At 57.3% G+C, this 20,000-nt stretch overlaps 1 protein-coding gene across 1 annotated transcript; it reads left to right on the top strand.

Moving 5' to 3' along the window:
• Positions 1-2,621: 2,621 nt before the first annotated feature.
• LOC149506872 (uncharacterized) lies at positions 2,622-12,377 on the top strand. Its single transcript, XM_089757852.1, has 4 exons — positions 2,622-3,180; positions 11,275-11,401; positions 11,662-11,874; positions 12,329-12,377. The coding sequence occupies exons 1-4, from the start codon at positions 2,622-2,624 to the stop codon at positions 12,375-12,377; spliced, it is 948 nt and encodes a 315-aa protein (XP_089613978.1).
• Positions 12,378-20,000: the final 7,623 nt, after the last annotated feature.

The following is a 20,000-nucleotide window of genomic DNA, read 5'->3' as shown; positions in this document are numbered from 1 at the left end:
GTGAAGGCTTAGGGGACCATTGTATGAATTTACAAGCCATAAAAATGGCATTGGCACGGCAGAAATTTGAAGATGTGCCTAAACCCACCAGGGCCCAGCGTGTGCCGATGGTGCTCGAGGCAACCGCCCGCACCAGGGCCCAGCGTGTGCCGATGGTGCTCGAGGCAAGCGCCCGCACCAGGGCCCAGCGTGTGCCGATGGTGGTCGAGGCAACCGCCCGCACCAGGGTCGATAGTGTGCCGATGGTGCTCGAGGCAACCTGTCGCACCAGGGCCCAGCGTGTGCCGATGGTGATCGAGGCAACCTGCCGCACCAGGGCCCAGCGTGTGCCGATGGTGGTCGAGGCAAGCGCCCGCACCAGCGCCCAGCGTGTGCCGATGGTGCTCGAGGCAACCGACCGCACCAGGGCCCAGCGTGTGCCGATGGTGCTCGAGGCAACTTGCCGCACCAGGGCCCAGCGTGTGCCGATGGCGCTCGAGGCAAGCTCCCGCACCAGGGCCCAGCGTGTGCCGATGGTGCTCGAGGCAACCTGCCGCACCAGGGCCCAGCGTGTGCGGATGGTGCTCGAGGCAAGCGCCCGCACCAGGGCCCAGCGTGTGCCGATGGTGGTCGAGGCAACCGCCCGCACCAGGGCCCAGCGTGTGCCGATGGTGCTCGAGGCTGCCGATGATGGTCGAGGCAACCTGCCACACCAGGGCCCAGCGTGTGCCGATGGTGCTCGAGGCAACCGACCGAACCAGGGCCGAGCGTGTGCCGATGGTGCTCGAGGCAAGCGCCCGCACCAGGGCCCAGCGTGTGCCGATGGTGGTCGAGGCAACCTGCCGCACCAGGGCCCAGCGTGTGCCGATGGTGCTCGAGGCAACCTGCCGCACCAGGGCCCGCGTGTGCCGATGGTGGTCGAGGCAAGCGCCCGCAATAGGGCCCAGCGTGTGCCGATGGTGGTCGAGGCAACCGCCCGCACCAGGGCCCAGCGTGTGCCGATGGTGCTCGAGGCAACCTGCCGCACCAGGGCCCAGCGTGTGCCGATGGTGGTCGAGGCAAGCGCCCGCACCAGGGCCCAGCGTGTGCCGATGGTGGTCGAGGCAACCTGCCGCACCAGGGCCCAGCGTGTGCCGATGGTGCTCGAGGCAACCGACCGCACCAGGGTGGAGCGTGTGCCGATGGTGGTCGAGGCAAGCGCCCGCACCAGGGCCCAGCGTGTGCCGATGGTGGTCGAGGCAACCTGCCGCACCAGGGCCCAGCGTGTGCCGATGGTGCTCGAGGCAACCGACCGCACCAGGGCCGAGCGTGTGCCGATGGTGCTTGAGGCAAGCTGCCGCACCAGGGCCCAGCGTGTGCCGATGGTGGTCGAGGCAACCGCCCGCACCAGGGCCCAGCGTGTGCCGATGGTGATCGAGGCAACCGACCGCACCAGGGCCCAGCGTGTGCCGATGGTGCTCGAGGCAACCTGCCGCACCAGGGCCCAGCGTGTGCCGATGGTGGTGGAGGCAACCTGCCGCACCAGGGCCCAGCGTGTGCCGATGGTGGTCGAGGCAAGCGCCCGTGTCACGCCCTGGGCGGGTGCGCCAGGCACATCAGGCAGACCAGCAGGCGAGCCAGAAGCTGAGGCCCGCAGACCAGGCGTGCTGGCGGGTATCAGTGCGCAAAGCCTATCAAACGAGCTCCAAACGCCCGCCCATCTTGCAGGCCAACTCATGAGACCAAGGCCTGGCATTTGGGCTGCCCGCACCACATCCAGAAGGGCCCGAGGTGCTGGATACGCAAGGGAAGCTTCTGGAACCAGGCAGGATCAGCATCAGCATCCTGGCAGATTTGGTTGACCCTGAAAATCAGGAACCAGCATCTTGATTAAATGTAATCCCATGATTGTAGCCTTTATTTTAGGGATTTGCCATTAAGTTGTAGCTGGAGCCTCAACTATAAATAGAGGGCTGCTCCACCCTCATTTGTACACCATCAAACACTTCTGTTTCAGTGAATACAAGAGCATTTCCAGAATTCTGTTTTCCTGTCCTGTTTCTCTTTAACTTGCGTAATCAGCCCTTCCCTTTGTTCTAGTGCCCGCACGCTTGTGTTTTAGGCTGACTTAGGCATCAAGGACGAGATTCCAAGCCTAAGGCCGCACGGATTCTGAGTCTAAGGTCGGAGCCCGTGACAGTTGGTATCAGAGCAAGTTCGATTCTGCGTGTTTGTGTTGTGCAGGTTAGATCGTGATTGAGGAGATGGCATCCCAAAGCGACGTTGCTAGCCAACAACCAGAGGCCCAGGAGCATGGGCGAGGAAGAGGCAAGAAAGCTTGTTCTAGAGATATCTGGTCTACCATGGACGGTAGGCTGGCCAAGGTGGAGGTGACCATAGGCGACATGGGGGAGAAGCTGGAGGAAGTAGAAACTCACATTGCATCGCTAGACTCCATGGGGGAGGAGATCCAAAGTGAGCTAGCAGCTGCTCTCAACAATGGCCTAGATGCGATCACCCAAAAGAATGAATCCTTGGAGGCGGAAGTTCTGACTTTGCGAGATGGCATGGAGGCCATGCGCCATGGCATGGAGGCCATGCGCCAGCGGATGGAGGAGCTTACCAGTGAGCTCGTTACTTGCAAGACTGCCATTGGGAATGGCATGTTTGCTGGAGTGTCCAGATCCAGATTGGATGTCCCCAAGCCTAAGGAGTTTAAGGGGACTAGGGCGGCCAAGGAAGTAGACAATTACCTTTGGGGTATGGAGCAGTATTTCCAGGCCATGGGCATGCAAGACGAGGCGATAAAGGTAAGCACCGCTGCTATGTATCTCACTGATGTAGCCTTATTGTGGTGGAGGCGCAGGTGTGATGATGTCAGGCGTGGGAACGCCAAGATTGGAACCTGGGCAGAGTTCCAAAAGGAGTTCAGAGAACAATTTTACCCGGAGTATGCCGATGATGAGGCACGGGCAAAGTTGCGCAGGTTGAGCCAGCAAGGGAACATAAGAGAGTATGTTCAAAAATTCTCTGAACTGATGCTACAGATCTCGGATCTAGGCGAGAAGGACGCATTCTTTGCTTTCATGGATGGGCTGAAGCCGTGGGTGAAGCATGAGCTACAAAGGAGGGGAGTTCATGACTTGGCTAAAGCCATGACCACTGCCGAGGCGTTGATAGAGTTCAAGCCTCTGAACAAGTTCGAGTCTACCAAGCCCAAGGGTAAGGGCAGGGACGATAGGGACCGGAAGAAGCAGTCCAATGGGAAGGACCGTGACCGGGAGTCCAAGGATGGAGACCGAGACCGTTCAACCAAGGATGGCGAGAGGAAGCCATCAGCAGGCAAGTGGAAAGCAAAGGGGGACCGAGAACCACTAGCATGCTACCTATGTGGAGGGAGCCACATAGCGCGCAATTGCCCGCAGAAGGGCAAGCTGGCTGCTGTAGACAGGGAGTCTGACGAGGAGCCAGAGTCAGGGGCAGCAAAGCTTGGGTCGTTGGTGCTCAATGCTGTCCAGAGTAAGGGGAGCCGCAAGCCAAAGGGCTTGATGTTTGCGGATCTGATGGTTGCGGGTCAGAAGGTGAGCGCACTGGTGGACACAGGTGCCTCACATCTTTTTATTTCAGGTGATGGAGCCCGAAAGCTCGGACTAAAGGTGCAGAAAGGGACTGGTACCATTAAGACAGTGAACTCCAAGGAAGTTCCAGCCATTGGAGTAGCACGGGGAGTGGAGTTGCAGCTTGGAGATTGGAAAGGCAAGGAGACCATTGAGGTAATACCCCTTGACGACTATGAGTTTGTGATTGGGTTGGATTTCCTTGTTCGGATTAACGCCCTCCTTGTGCCTTTTGCCGATTGTGTTTGCATCTTGGATGCACGGTGCCAATGCCTAGTACCATTGAGAAGAGGGTCTGGAGTTGGGTCGAGGGTGGTGTCAGCCATCCAATTTGCCAAGGCGGTAAGCAGACAAGAAGACACCTTCTTGGCAGCCCTGAAATATGATGAGCCAAGGGAGAAGGAGACCGAGTCACCCTTGGAGGTGCTAAAGGTGTTGAAGACCTTTAGTTATGTGATGCCCGCAAAGCTGCCTAGCAAGCTACCACCTAAGAGGGAGGTGGACCACAAGATCGAGCTGGTGTCCGAGGCCAAGCCACCAGCCAGAGCCCCTTACCGAATGTCTCCACCAGAGTTGGAGGAGTTGAGGAAGCAGCTCAAGGAGTTAGTTGATGCTGGCTTCATCAGGCCATCGAAAGCACCCTATGGTGCACCGGTTCTATTCCAGCGCAAGCATGATGGGTCGTTGCGGCTGTGCATAGACTACCGGGCTTTGAACAAGCTGACCATTAAGAACAAGTACCCCATCCCACTCATTGCGGACTTGTTCGATCAACTTGGGAGCGCAAGGTGGTTCACCAAGCTGGATTTGAGGTCAGGCTATTATCAAGTCAGGATCGCGGAGGGAGATGAGCAAAAGACAGCATGTGTCACTCGGTATGGTTCGTATGAGTTCTTGGTGATGCCTTTCGGACTCACGAATGCCCCAGCAACATTCTGCACCCTTATGAACAAGGTACTTCAGTCGTTCCTTGATCGGTTTGTTGTGGTTTATTTGGATGACATTGTGATCTACAGCCAGACTTTGGGAGAGCATGTAGACCACTTGAGACAGGTGTTCGAGGTGTTGCGGGCGCACAAGCTGTTTGTCAAGAGGGAGAAGTGCTCATTCGCCCAGCAGGAGATCCCATTCCTTGGCCACATAGTGGGAGGTGGCAGGATACGCATGGATGAAGGCAAGATAGACGCCATCCTGGAGTGGCAACCGCCAGCCAAGGTCACTGAATTGAGATCGTTCCTTGGGCTGGTTAACTACTACAGGCGCTTCATCAAGGGTCACTCAGCAATAGCCACGCCATTGACTGACTTGCTCAAGAAAGGGAGAGCATGGGAGTGGAGCGCAGGGTGCCAGGAAGCCTTTGACAGGTTGAAGCGGGCTGTGACCGAGGAGCCAGTCTTGGCCTTGCCAGACCATGCCAAGCCGTATGAGGTGCATACGGACGCATCAGACTTTGCCATAGGGGGCGTGTTGATGCAAGAGGGACGTCCAGTCGCGTTTGAGAGCAGGAAGCTGAACGAGACTGAACGTAAGTACACGGTCCAAGAGAAGGAGATGACTGTAGTGGTGCACTGCTTGCGCACTTGGCGCCATTACCTGTTGGGGTCGAGGTTCGTGGTGAGGACGGACAATGTGGCGACCAGCTACTTCCAGACGCAGAAGAAGCTGTCCCCCAAGCAGGCGAGATGGCAAGATTTTCTTGCAGAATTTGATTTCCAGATGGAGTACAAGCCAGGACGGGCGAACCTAGTGGCAGACGCCCTGAGCAGAAAGGCTAACCTTGCTGCCATTAGCCAACCAGAGGGGTCACTGGTGCCGCGCATCAAGGAGGGACTTGCGCATGATCCTACAGCCAAGGCTTTGATGGAGTACGCCCAGCAAGGTAAGACTAGGCAGTTTTGGTTGCAGGATGGGTTGTTGTACACCAGGGGCAGTAGACTGTTTGTGCCGCAGCATGGGAAGCTCCGCAAGGAAGTTTTGCAAGAGTGTCATGATTCAAGGTGGGCTGGACACCCAGGAGTGAGCCGCACCTTGGCGCTGATCGAGGACCGGTACTACTGGCCGCACATGAGGGACGATGTGGAGGCCTATGTGAAGACTTGTCTTGTGTGCCAACAGGACAAGGTGGAGCTCAAGAAACCAGGGGGTCTCTTGGAGCCATTGCCAGTGCCAGAGCGACCATGGGAGAGTGTTTCTCTGGACTTTATAGTCGGTCTACCCAAGACAGAGGGGTTTGGAAGCATCATGGTAGTGGTGGACAGGTTTTCCAAGTATGGAATCTTCATTCCAGCAACCAAGGAGTGCCCAGCCGAGGAGGCAGCTCGATTGTTCCTGAAGAACATGGTGAAGTACTGGGGAGTGCCGAGGACCATTGTTAGTGATCGGGACGGGCGTTTCACGGGCAGGTTCTGGACTGAGTTGTTCAAGCTGTTGGGGTCAGACTTGAACTTTTCCACCAGCATGCATCCGCAGACCGATGGGCAGACAGAACGTGTGAACGGACTACTGGAGGTCTACCTCAGGCACTATGTGAGTGCCACACAAAGGGACTGGCCAAAGCTACTGGATATTGCGCAGTTTTCTTACAACTTGCAAAGGAGCGAGGCAACGAACCAGAGCCCATTTGAGGTTGTGACAGGGCAACAACCACTAACACCCGGTTCGATTGCTGCAGGTTATACAGGGCCGAATCCAGCAGCATACAAGTTTGCCAAGGCATGGCAGGAGCAAGCTGACTTGGCCAGAGTTTGTCTACACAAGGCGGCCAAGAGGTCGAAGAAGTGGGCAGACCAGAAGAGGCGGGATGTGCAGTTCCAGGTTGGAGACTTGGTGTTGGTGAAGCTGCATCCCATTGTGCGCCACAGGGGGCTGCACAAAGGCCTAGTCCGGAGGTATGAGGGACCTTTCCGAGTAGTCAAGAGGGTAGGCAAGGTTGCCTACAAGCTGGATATGCCACCCAAGCCGAGGGTACACCCGGTGTTCCATGTGAGCATGCTCAAGCCGTTCCATGAGGATGAGGGAGATCCAGGACGGGCAGAGTCAAAGCGTGCACCGTTGGGAGCAAGGGCCTCATATGAGAAGGAGGTCCACAGCATTATGGCTGACCGGGAGGTGAGACGGAAGAACTATCAACCAAGACATGAGTACTTGGTGCGCTGGAAGGGACTTCCAGACAGTGAGGCGAGCTGGGAACCAGCAGAGGACTTATGGCAGTTCGGGGACCACATCAGGCAGTACCATGCAGAAGACGCAACGAGGGCGTTGCGCAATCAGGTGGGGGAGAATGTCACGCCCTGGGCGGGCGCGCCAGGCACATCAGGTAGACCAGCAGGCGAGCCAGAAGCTGAGGCCCGCAGACCAGGCGTGCTGGCGGGTATCAGTGCGCAAAGCCTATCAAACGAGCTCCAAACGCCCGCCCATCTTGCAGGCCAACTCATGAGACCAAGGCCTGGCATTTGGGCTGCCCGCACCACATCCAGAAGGGCCCGAGGTGCTGGATACGCAAGGGAAGCTTCTGGAACCAGGCAGGATCAGCATCAGCATCCTGGCAGATTTGGTTGACCCTGAAAATCAGGAACCAGCATCTTGATTAAATGTAATCCCATGATTGTAGCCTTTATTTTAGGGATTTGCCATTAAGTTGTAGCTGGAGCCTCAACTATAAATAGAGGGCTGCTCCACCCTCATTTGTACACCATCAAACACTTCTGTTTCAGTGAATACAAGAGCATTTCCAGAATTCTGTTTTCCTGTCCTGTTTCTCTTTAACTTGCGTAATCAGCCCTTCCCTTTGTTCTAGTGCCCGCACGCTTGTGTTTTAGGCTGACTTAGGCATCAAGGACGAGATTCCAAGCCTAAGGCCGCACGGATTCTGAGTCTAAGGTCGGAGCCCGTGACACCCGCACCAGGGCCCAGCGTGTGCCGATGGTGCTCGAGGCAACCGACCGCACCAGGGCCCAGCGTGTGCCGATGGTGCTCGAGGCAACCTGCCGCACCAGGGCCCAGCGTGTGCCGATGGTGGTCGAGGCAAGCGCCCGCACCAGGGCCCAGCGTGTGCCGATGGTGGTCGAGGCAAGCGCCCGCACCAGGGCCCAGCTTTTGCCGATGGTGATCGAGGCAACCGGCCGCTCCAGGGCCCAGCGTGTGCCGATGGTTATCGGGGCAACCGGCCGCACCAGGGCCCAGGGTCTGCCGATGGTGCTCGAGCCAACCGCCCGCACCAAGGCTCAGCATGTGCCGCTGGTGATCGAGGCAACAACCCACACCAGGGCCCAGCTTGTGCCGATGGCGGTCGAGGCAAGTGCCCGTACCGAAGGGCAGCCTATGCCGATGATGGTCGATGCATGTGCCATCACCATGCGTCATCATGTGCCATTGATGGTCGAGGCCTTGGCCGAAGTTCGATTTTGAGCCACGGTGCCCATGCTTGGCTCCAGCATGTGCTGGTGCCGCATTTTTTTCACTCGGGACAGCATCGCCGGAGCATCGCCGGAGTACCGCCGGAGAACCTGACCGGCGGCATTGGGGTTCCGGCGATTGGGAGGGGGGCCGGGGGGGTGTGCGCACATGATGTGCGATGGGTGCTGGTACTTGGCCTTGTGTTGGCCCCCTATCCCTCATCAAACCTCTGAGAATTCACACCCCCTTAAAGAGCATTTGAGATTTTACAGGTTTGCTACCAGTAGCCGTTAAAGTGTCTGAAATGGGGACACTTTTTTCAAACGGTCACAAAATCTTCTCCACTTCGAGTTTTTAGCTGAATTTTTTTGTGCATGCCAACAAAAATAGAAGGATCATGCCTACAAAATTTGGGGCCAAAAATCCTTATAAAAAATTTTAAAAAATCCCGAACCGCAAAAAGTTTCGAAAATCATGAAAAATAGAAAACGAGTCATCTTCCAACGAAACTTCACGTGAAGGCTTAGGGGACCATTGTATGAATTTACAAGCCATAAAAATGGCATTGGCACGGCAGAAATTTGAAGATGTGCCTAAACCCACCAGGGCCCAGCGTGTGCCGATGGTGCTCGAGGCAAGCGCCCGCACCAGGGCCCAGCGTGTGTCGATGGTGCTCGAGGCAACCGCCCGCACCAGGGCCGATAGTGTGCCGATGGTGCTCGAGGCAACCTGTCGCACCAGGGCCCAGCGTGTGCCGATGGTGATCGAGGCAACCTACCGCACCAGGGCCCAGCGTGTGCCGATGGTGGTCGAGGCAAGCGCCCGCACCAGCGCCCAGCGTGTGCCGATGGTGCTCGAGGCAACCGACCGCACCAGGGCCCAGCGTGTGCCGATGGTGCTCGAGGCAACTTGCCGCACCAGGGCCCAGCGTGTGCCGATGGCGCTCGAGGCAAGCTCCCGCACCAGGGCCCAGCGTGTGCCGATGGTGCTCGAGGCAACCTGCCGCACCAGGGCCCAGCATGTGCGGATGGTGCTCGAGGCAAGCGCCCGCACCAGGGCCCAGCGTGTGCCGATGGTGGTCGAGGCAACCGCCCGCACCAGGGCCCAGCGTGTGCCGATGGTGGTCGAGGCAACCGCCCGCACCAGGGCCCAGCGTGTGCCGATGGTGCTCGAGGCTGCCGATGATGGTCGAGGCAACCTGCCGCACCAGGGCCCAGCGTGTGCCGATGGTGCTCGAGGCAACCGACCGAACCAGGGCCGAGCGTGTGCCGATGGTGCTCGAGGCAAGCGCCCGCACCAGGGCCCAGCGTGTGCCGATGGTGGTCGAGGCAACCTGCCGCACCAGGGCCCAGCGTGTGCCGATGGTGCTCGAGGCAACCTGCCGCACCAGGGCCCGCGTGTGCCGATGGTGGTCGAGGCAAGCGCCCGCAATAGGGCCCAGCGTGTGCCGATGGTGGTCGAGGCAAGCGCCCGCACCAGGGCCCAGCGTGTGCCGATGGTGCTCGAGGCAACCTGCCGCACCAGGGCCCAGCGTGTGCCGATGGTGGTCGAGGCAAGCGCCCGCACCAGGGCCCAGCGTGTGCCGATGGTGGTCGAGGCAAGCGCCCGCACCAGGGCCCAGCGTGTGCCGATGGTGGTCGAGGCAACCTGCCGCACCAGGGCCCAGCGTGTGCCGATGGTGCTCGAGGCAACCGACCGCACCAGGGTGGAGCGTGTGCCGATGGTGGTCGAGGCAAGCGCCCGCACCAGGGCCCAGCGTGTGCCGATGGTGGTCGAGGCAACCTGCCGCACCAGGGCCCAGCGTGTGCCGATGGTGCTCGAGGCAACCGACCGCACCAGGGCCGAGCGTGTGCCGATGGTGCTCGAGGCAAGCTGCCGCACCAGGGCCCAGCGTGTGCCGATGGTGGTCGAGGCAACCGCCCGCACCAGGGCCCAGCGTGTGCCGATGGTGATCGAGGCAACCGACCGCACCAGGGCCCAGCGTGTGCCGATGGTGCTCGAGGCAACCTGCCGCACCAGGGCCCAGCGTGTGCCGATGGTGTTCGACGTAGGGGCCATCTTCTGCTGATGGTGGTCGAGGCAAGAGCCCGCACCAAGGGCCAACGTGTGCCCATGGTGCTCGAGGCAATCGTCCGCACCAGGGCCCAGCGTGTGCCGATGGTGGTCGAGGCAACCGCCCGCACCAGGGCCCAGCGTGTGCCGATGGTGCTCGAGGCAACCGCCCGCACCAAGGGCCGGCTTGTGCCGATGGTGGTCGAGGCAACCGCCAGCACCAGGGCCCAGCGTGTGCCGATGGTGGTCGAGGCAACCGCCCGCACCAAGGCCGAGCGTGTGCCGATGGTGGTCGAGGCAAGCGCCCGCACCAGGGCCCAGCGTGTGCCGATGGTGGTCGAGGCAAGCGCCCTCACCAAGGCCGAGCGTGTGCCGATGGTGGTCGAGGCAACCGCCCGCACCAGGGCCCAGTGTCATGAGCCAACCTTGTATAAGGCCATGACCGGGACTTAGGTTGCCATGAGCCACCCATGTATAGGGCCATGGCCGGGTAGACCCCTTGTGTTAGGAAAAGTGTCCCCATTTCAAACATTGTAACGGTTACTGGTAGCATAGCTCTAAAATCTCTAAGGCTCTTTAGGGGGGGGTGAGCCGGCAGGGTATTGTTGGGCTGTCTCACCGGGTGCTATGCGAGCTTAGGCCACCCACCATGGGCTGCCCCCCTGGCCCTGGTGATGGTGGGAGGTCCCGATGTATGATTCCCAATTTTAATGATATGTGCCTCGATTGAATGCCCGATTGTTGCCTCGATGTGTTTCTTTTCTTTCTCGATGTGAATGTGCCTTGTTGTGTGTATGGATGAGATTGATATTGATATATAGTGCCTTATTGTGAATGCTTGAGACTAACCATGGTTTATGGTTATTTGTTCAGATCTCGATCTATTGAGGGCTGACTTGGGTGGAAGCGTCCATTCAAGTGCCTCGCGGGCTAGTGCTTGTTGAGAGAAAGCTTAGTCCGTGACACGTGGTATCAGAGCACGGTTGAGAAGTGCTAGAGAAATGGATGAGATGGCCACAAGTGGTGGACCAGATCATCGGCAGAGAATTGAGGAACTTGAGGCCGCGGTGGCCGCAATGAAAACTCATATGGTAACAAAAGACCGAGTGAGGGAGATCGAGACAACCCAGCGGGAGTTGTCCGATACTCTCCACAATGTGAGCGAAGAGGCTAGAGATGCCTTGAACATACTCCACAAGGAGTTTGAGGAGCTCAGGGCCCAGATGAGCATCCTACAAATGGCGGTGGCCAGTTCGAGTTCAAGCTCGACGGACAGGGGACAAAGGCCCAAAGTACCGGAGCCTCGGTGCTTTGAGGGGGCAAGGGATGCTAAGGAACTTGAGAATTTCCTGTTCGACATGGAACAATACTTCCGAGCTGTACACACAAGTTCAGAGGAAGACAAGGTGACAATGGCATCGATGTATCTCGTAGGGGATGCCAAGTTGTGGTGGCGCTCCAAGTTTGTCGATGACGAGTGCCCGATTAAGACCTGGACAGATCTGAAGCGTGAACTGAAAAACCAGTTTTTTCCGGAGAATGTGGATTATATGGCTCGAAGGAGACTTCGAGAGTTGGTGCAAACCGGAACGGTGCGAGAGTTCGTGAGGAACTTTTCTACCCTGATACTGGATATTAGGGACATGTCCGAGAAGGACAAGTTATTCCATTTTATTGAGGGCCTCAAGCCATGGGCGAGGACAGAGCTACAGAGGCAAAGAGTGCAAGATGTGACGACGGCCATGGCTGCAGCGGAACGTCTTCATGATTTTAATGATGGTTCGTTAAAACGGAAGAACCCTCCACCACCGGGTAGTAGCTCTAATCTTGGGAGTGGGGGAAAGATAACTAGGTTGGACCGACCCTTCAGTTGGGGATCAGACAGGAAGTCCTTTGGGCGAGATAGCATCCAGCCTAGGACAAACAACGCAGGGATCTTCAAGCCTAGGCAACCGCTTGCTTGCTTTCTTTGCAAGGGGCCGCATCGAGTGGCTGAGTGCCCGCACCGAGGAGCCCTTAATGCCTTAAGGACCTCATCCCAAGAGTCTGCAAAAGTGCCCGAGAGCGTTGAAGAAGCTGAAGAGGAGCCAGCCAGGATGGGCTCAATAAGGTTCCTCAGTGCCCTTCACACCCAATTGAACACTATAAAGAAAGAGCAAAGCAGAGGCTTGATGTACGTGAACTTGACGATCAATGGGAAAACCACCAAGGCTATGGTGGATACAGGCGCAACCGACACTTTCATCACACCAGAAGAAGCAAAAAGGTGTGGTCTTCAGATTGGTAAAGACTGTGGGCGAATGAAGGCGGTCAATTCGCCAGCCTTTGCAATCAGTGGAAGCTCGAAAAGTGTGACGACCCAATTGGGGCCATGGGAAGGGAAGGTAGACTTCACAGTCTCCCCCATGGATGACTTTGATGTCGTTCTAGGATTGGACTTCATGACGTTGGCTCAGGTGATCCCTATCCCCGCTGCTAGCTGCTTGTTGTTCTTAGGAGAACACCCATGTGTGGTGCCAGCCAATATCTTGCCAAAGAGTGGGAAGAAAATGATTTCGGCTTTGCAATTCAAGAAAGGGGTAAAGAGAGGGGAACCCTCTTTTGTGGCCATGCCGATCTACAAAGAAGGGTCGAAAGTAGAACCAATACCCAATGGCGTGAAGAAAGTGTTAGAAGAATTCAAAGAGGTGATGCCAGAGATGTTGCCCAAGGTTCTACCCCCTCGACGAGCAGTGGACCACGAAATTGAGCTACTCCCAGGGGCAAAACCCCCTGCTAGAGCCCCCTATCGCATGGCCCCGCCAGAGTTGGCCGAGCTGAGAAAACAGTTGGATGAGCTTCTACAAGCCGGGTTCATCCGACCATCAAAGGCTCCTTTCGGAGCGCCAGTGCTATTCCAGAAAAAGCATGATGGGAGCTTGCGCTTATGTGTCGACTACAGGGCTTTGAACAAAGTCACCGTAAGAAACAAATATCCTATCCCGCTCATAGCAGACTTGTTTGATCAATTGAGCGGGGCCAAATACTTCTCCAAACTGGACCTGAGATCGGGATACCATCAGGTCAGAATCCTCGAGGGAGATGAGCCGAAGACCACCTGTGTAACACGGTATGGTGCATTTGAATTCCTTGTGATGCCTTTTGGACTAACCAATGCTCCTGCCACATTTTGTACATTGATGAATCAGGTGTTTCATGACTACCTAGACAAGTTTGTAGTCATTTATTTAGATGATATAGTGGTGTATAGCTCCACGTTGGAAGAACATCAAGAACACCTGCGCCAGGTATTTCAAAGGTTACAGGACCATCAGTTATATGTAAAAAGGGAGAAGTGTGCATTCGCTCAGACCCAAATCCATTTTCTCGGTCACATTGTTGAACGTGGCCACATCCGAATGGACATGGAAAAAGTCAGGGCCATCAAAGAGTGGACGATACCGAAGAATGTTAGTGAGCTCCGCTCCTTTTTGGGACTAGCCAACTATTATAGAAGGTTTGTGGAAGGGTACTCTCGTAAGACCACGGCCCTCACGGAGCTACTGAAGAAGGAACATAAATGGTGTTGGACGAACGAGTGCCAGGAGGCCTTTGAGGGATTGAAGGATGCTATTATGAAGGATCCCATCTTAGCTCTCCCCGATATTGGAAAGCCTTTTGAAGTCCAGACGGATGCATCAGATTTTGCTATTGGAGGTGTGCTTTTACAACAACATCACCCGGTAGCATTCGAAAGTAGGAAGCTGAGCGAAGCTGAAAGGAAATACACAGCCCAGGAGAAAGAGCTCCTTGCGGTGGTTCATTGCTTGAGGACTTGGCGGCATTACTTGTTGGGTGCGCACTTTGTCGTGAAGACAGACAACACAGCCGTTAGCCACTTTCTCACCCAACCAAGACTCACGGCGAAACAAGCTAGGTGGCAGGAATTTTTAGCTGAGTTCGACTTTTATTTTGAGCATACCGCGGGGAAGACTAATCAAGTGGCGGATGCCTTGAGCAGGCGGCCAGAGTTAGCGGCCCTCAGAAGAATGGCCCCAATGGTGGCTAGCAGAGCCACTACAGACATCCATAAGTTGATTGGAGACCATTTAGGGAAAGACCCGCAAGCCTGTGCCATTTTGAAGCTAGTGGAAGAAGGGAAGTCCAAACATTTCTGGAAAGAAAATGGGGTCTTGTGGACCAAGGGACCTCGAGTCTTTGTGCCAAGAGCAGGAGGTCTGAGACAGATGCTGATGAGGGAGTGTCATGACACCCCATGGGCGGGACATTCGGGCTGGCAGCGCACGTTGGCGTTATTGAAACAAGGTTATTATTGGCCTCAAATGCGACAAGATGTGATGGAATATACGAAGACTTGCCTCATTTGCCAACAAGACAAAGTCGAGAAGAGGAAACCTGCAGGTATGCTTGAACCTTTATCGGTACCTACCAAACCGTGGGAAAGCATCTCCCTCGATTTCATCTCGAGCCTACCCAAGGTTGGCGATCTTGGAGCTATCTTGGTGGTGATTGATCGGTTCTCTAAGTATGCCACATTCATTCCTGCTCCCAAGTACTGTACAGCGGAGGACACAGCTCGACTATTGTTCAAACATGTGGTCAAGTATTGGGGCCTCCCCCAAAACATTGTCAGTGATAGAGATCCTAGATTCACAGGGTCCTTTTGGAGAGAACTTTTCAAGATTTTGGGGTCCCAACTCAACATCTCCTCGAGCTATCACCCTCAAACTGATGGCCAAACAGAACGGTTCAATGGATTGTTAGAGGAATACTTGAGGCATTTTGTCCACGCCAACCAAAAGAACTGGCCCTCATTATTGGACGTTGCTCAACTCTGTTTTAATTCCAACAAGAGCTCTTCCACCAACAAGAGCCCATTTGAGGTGATCACCGGACAATTACCAAGGCTACCCCACACTTCCTTGGAACAATATGGAGGAAAGAATCCCAGAGCATTCAACCTCAGCAAGGAATGGAAACTAAACACGGAGATCGCACAAGCCTACTTAGAGAAAGCGTCAAAACGGATGAAGAAATGGGCAGACAAGGGTCGTAGAGCTCAGCAATTTCAAGTTGGGGATTTGGTTCTTGTTCGATTAGTCCCTGAACAAACCAGGTTCTTGAGGAAGAGAGATCGCAGATTGGTGCGCAAGTACGAAGGTCCAGTAAGGGTCCTTTCCAAGGTGGGGAATGCTTCCTACAAAATCGACCCTCCAAAGTGGATGAAGGTGCACCCAGTATTTCATGTGAGCAACTTGAAGCCATTCCATGCAGATCCTACAGATGCTGGTCGAAGAGAGCCAACCAGAGCCGCCATCACCATGAAACCACCTTCAGAGCGTCGAGTCCAAGAGATCTTAGCTGACAGGGAAACCAAGATATCTCGAAGACTAGTTCGGGAGTACTTAGTAAAGTGGGAGGGACTAGGCCTAGAAGAAACCAGCTGGGAGAGAGAGCACGACCTCCAGAGATTTCAAAGGAAGATCGAAGAATTTCAAGCCAGCAAGTCGACGAGGACGTCGTTAGAATAGGTGGGGGAGGATGTCATGAGCCAACCTTGTATAAGGCCATGACCGGGACTTAGGTTGCCATGAGCCACCCATGTATAGGGCCATGGCCGGGTAGACCCCTTGTGTTAGGAAAAGTGTCCCCATTTCAAACATTGTAACGGTTACTGGTAGCATAGCTCTAAAATCTCTAAGGCTCTTTAGGGGGGGGTGAGCCGGCAGGGTATTGTTGGGCTGTCTCACCGGGTGCTATGCGAGCTTAGGCCACCCACCATGGGCTGCCCCCCTGGCCCTGGTGATGGTGGGAGGTCCCGATGTATGATTCCCAATTTTAATGATATGTGCCTCGATTGAATGCCCGATTGTTGCCTCGATGTGTTTCTTTTCTTTCTCGATGTGAATGTGCCTTGTTGTGTGTATGGATGAGATTGATATTGATATATAGTGCCTTATTGTGAATGCTTGAGACTAACCATGGTTTATGGTTATTTGTTCAGATCTCGATCTATTGAGGGCTGACTTGGGTGGAAGCGTCCATTCAAGTGCCTCGCGGGCTAGTGCTTGTTGAGAGAAAGCTTAGTCCGTGACACCCAGCGTGTGCCGATGGTGGTCGAGGCAAGCACCCGCACCAACGCCGAGCGTGTGCCGATGGTGGTCGAGGCAAGCGCCTGCACCAGGGCCCAGCGTGTGCCGATGGTGGTCGAGGCAAGCGCCCTCACCAAGGCCGAGCGTGTGCCGATGGTGGTCGAGGCAACCGGCCGCACCAAGGGCCGGCGTGTGCCGATGGTGTTCGAGGCAACCGCCCCCACCAGGGCCCAGCGTGTGCCGATGGTGGTCGAGCCAGGAGCCCGCACCAAGGGCCGGCTTGTGCCGATGGTGTTCGGGGCAACCGCCCGCACCAGGGCCCTGCGTGTGCCGATGGTGCTGGGGGCAACGGCCCGCACCAGGGCCCAGCGTGTGCCGATGGTGCTGGGGCAAACGCCCGCACCAGGGCCCAGCGTGTGCCGATGGTGCTGGGGGCAACCGCCCAGACCAGGGCCCAACGTGTGCCGATGGTGGTCGAGGGAACCGCCCGCCCCAGGGCCCAGCGTGTGCCGATGGTTATCGGGGCAACCGGCCGCACCAGGGCCCAGGGTCTGCCGATGGTGCTCGAGGCAACCGCCCACACCAAGGCTCAGCATGTGCCGATTGTGATCGAGGCAACAACCCACACCAGGGCCCAGCTTGTGCCGATGGCGGTCGGGGCAAGTACCCGTACCGAAGGGCAGCCTATGCCGATGATGGTCGATGCATGTGCCATCACCATGCGTCATCATGTGCCATTGATGGTCGAGGCCTTGGCCGAAGTTCGATTTTGAGCCACGGTGCCCATGCTTGGCTCCAGCATGTGCTGGTGCCGCATTTTTTTCACTCGGGACAGCATCGTCGGAGCATCGCCGGAGCATCGCCGGAGTACCGCCGGAGAACCTGACCGGCGGCATTGGGGTTCCGGCGATTGGGAGGGGGGCCGGGGGGCTGTGCGCACATGATGTGCGATGGGTGCTGGTACTTGGCCTTGTGTTGGCCCCCTATCCCTCATCAAACCTCTGAAAATTCACACCCCCTTAAAGAGCATTTGAGATTTTACAGGTTTGCTACCAGTAGCCGTTAAAGTGTCTGAAATGGGGACACTTTTTTCAAACGGTCACAAAATCTTCTCCACTTCGAGTTTTTAGCTGAATTTTTTTGTGCATGCCAACAAAAATAGAAGGATCATGCCTACAAAATTTGGGGCCAAAAATCCTTATAAAAAAATTTTAAAAAATCCCGAACCGCAAAAAGTTTCGAAAATCATGAAAAATAGAAAACGAGTCATCTTCCAACGAAACTTCACGTGAAGGCTTAGGGGACCATTGTATGAATTTACAAGCCATAAAAATGGTATTGGCACGGCAGAAATTTGAAGATGTGCCTAAACCCACCAGGGCCCAGCGTGTGCCGATGGTGCTCGAGGCAACCGCCCGCACCAGGGCCCAGCGTGTGCCGATGGTGCTCGAGGCAAGCGCCCGCACCAGGGCCCAGCGTGTGCCAATGGTGGTCGAGGCAACCGCCCGCACCAGGGCCGATAGTGTGCCGATGGTGCTCGAGGCAACCTGTCGCACCAGGGCCCAGCGTGTGCCGATGGTGATCGAGGCAACCTGCCGCACCAGGGCCCAGCGTGTGCCGATGGTGGTCGAGGCAAGCGCCCGCACCAGCGCCCAGCGTGTGCCGATGGTGCTCGAGGCAACCGACCGCACCAGGGCCCAGCGTGTGCCGATGGTGCTCGAGGCAACTTGCCGCACCAGGGCCCAGCGTGTGCCGATGGCGCTCGAGGCAAGCTCCCGCACCAGGGCCCAGCGTGTGCCGATGGTGCTCGAGGCAACCTGCCGCACCAGGGCCCAGCGTGTGCGGATGGTGCTCGAGGCAAGCGCCCACACCAGGGCCCAGCGTGTGCCGATGGTGGTCGAGGCAACCGCCCGCACCAGGGCCCAGCGTGTGCCGATGGTGGTCGAGGCAACCGCCCGCACCAGGGCCCAGCGTGTGCCGATGGTGCTCGAGGCTGCCGATGATGGTCGAGGCAACCTGCCGCACCAGGGCCCAGCGTGTGCCGATGGTGCTCGAGGCAACCGACCGAACCAGGGCCGAGCGTGTGCCGATGGTGCTCGAGGCAAGCGCCCGCACCAGGGCCCAGCGTGTGCCGATGGTGGTCGAGGCAACCTGCCGCACCAGGGCCCAGCGTGTGCCGATGGTGCTCGAGGCAACCTGCCGCACCAGGGCCCGCGTGTGCCGATGGTGGTCGAGGCAAGCGCCCGCAATAGGGCCCAGCGTGTGCCGATGGTGGTCGAGGCAACCGCCCGCACCAGGGCCCAGCGTGTGCCGATGGTGCTCGAGGCAACCTGCCGCACCAGGGCCCAGCATGTGCCGATGGTGGTCGAGGCAAGCGCCCGCACCAGGGCCCAGCGTGTGCCGATGGTGGTCGAGGCAAGCGCCCGCACCAGGGCCCAGCGTGTGCCGATGGTGGTCGAGGCAACCTGCCGCACCAGGGCCCAGCGTGTGCCGATGGTGCTCGAGGCAACCGACCGCACCAGGGCCGAGCGTGTGCCGATGGTGCTCGAGGCAAGCTGCCACACCAGGGCCCAGCGTGTGCCGATGGTGCTCGAGGCAACCGCCCGCACCAGGGCCCAGCGTGTGCCGATGGTGATCGAGGCAACCGACCGCACCAGGGCCCAGCGTGTGCCGATGGTGCTCGAGGCAACCTGCCGCACCAGGGCCCAGCGTGTGCCGATGGTGGTCGAGGCAACCTGCCGCACCAGGGCCCAGCGTGTGCCGATGGTGGTCGAGGCAAGCGCCCGCACCGGGGCCCAGCGTGTGCCGATGGTGCTCGAGGCAACCGACCGCACCAGGGCCCAGCGTGTGCCGATGGTGCTGGAGGCAACCTGCCGCACCAGGGCCTAGCGTGTGCCGATGGTGGTCGAGGCAAGCGCCCGCACCAGGGCCCAGCGTGTGCCGATGGTGGTCGAGGCAAGCGCCTGCACCAGGGCCCAGCGTGTGCCGATGGTGCTCGAGGCAAGCGCCCGCACCAGGGCCCAGCGTGTGCCGATGGTGGTCGAGGCAAGCGCCCGCACTAGGGCCCAGCTTTTGCCGATGGTGATCGAGGCAACCGGCCGCTCCAGGGCCCAGCGTGTGCCGATGGTTATCGGGGCAACCGGCCGCACCAGGGCCCAGGGTCTGCCGATGGTGCTCGAGCCAACCGCCCGCACCAAGGCTCAGCATGTGCCGCTGGTGATCGAGGCAACAACCCACACCAGGGCCCAGCTTGTGCCGATGGCGGTCGAGGCAAGTGCCCGTACCGAAGGGCAGCCTATGCCGATGATGGTCGATGCATGTGCCATCACCATGCGTCATCATGTGCCATTGATGGTCGAGGCCTTGGCCGAAGTTCGATTTTGAGCCACGGTGCCCATGCTTGGCTCCAGCATGTGCTGGTGCCACATTTTTTTCACTCGGGACAGCATCGCCGGAGCATCGCCGGAGTACCGCCGGAGAACCTGACCGGCGGCATTGGGGTTCCGGCGATTGGGAGGGGGGCCGGGGGGGTGTGCGCACATGACGTGCGATGGGTGCTGGTACTTGGCCCTTGTGTTGGCCCCCTATCCCTCATCAAACCTCTGAGAACTCACACCCCCTTAAAGAGCGTTTGAGATTTTACAGGTTTGCTGCCAGTAGCCGTTGAAGTGTCCGAAACGGGGACACTTTTTTCAAACGGTCACGAAATCTTCTCCGGTTCGAGTTTTTAGCTGAATTTTTTTGTGCATGCCAAAAAAAATAGAAGGATCACGTCCACAAAATTTGGGGCCAAAACTCCTTCTAAAAAAATTCTAAAAAATCCCGAACCGCAAAAAGTTTCGAAAATCGTGAAAAATAGAAAACGAGTCATCTTGCAACGAAACTT

The sequence above is a fragment of the Durio zibethinus genome, unplaced genomic scaffold (genome assembly GCF_047325235.1).
Source record: "Durio zibethinus cultivar Kanyao isolate XHJ-2024 unplaced genomic scaffold, ASM4732523v1 HiC_scaffold_399, whole genome shotgun sequence".
Lineage (NCBI taxonomy): Eukaryota > Viridiplantae > Streptophyta > Magnoliopsida > Malvales > Malvaceae > Durio > Durio zibethinus.
Note: the sequence above shows the minus strand (reverse complement) of the source record. Positions and strands in the feature narration are given on the sequence as shown.

Bases quoted from the DNA above. Each gene is read 5' to 3' on its own strand.
- LOC149506872 (XM_089757852.1), top strand. From the start codon at position 2,622: ATGTTTGCTGGAGTGTCCAGATCCAGATTGGATGTCCCCAAGCCTAAG. The intron at 3,181-11,274 runs GTAAGGGCAGGG...GGCGGTGGCCAG, and splicing joins CGAGTCTACCAAGCCCAAGG to TTCGAGTTCAAGCTCGACGG. The intron at 11,402-11,661 runs GTACACACAAGT...ACTGGATATTAG, and splicing joins TGGAACAATACTTCCGAGCT to GGACATGTCCGAGAAGGACA.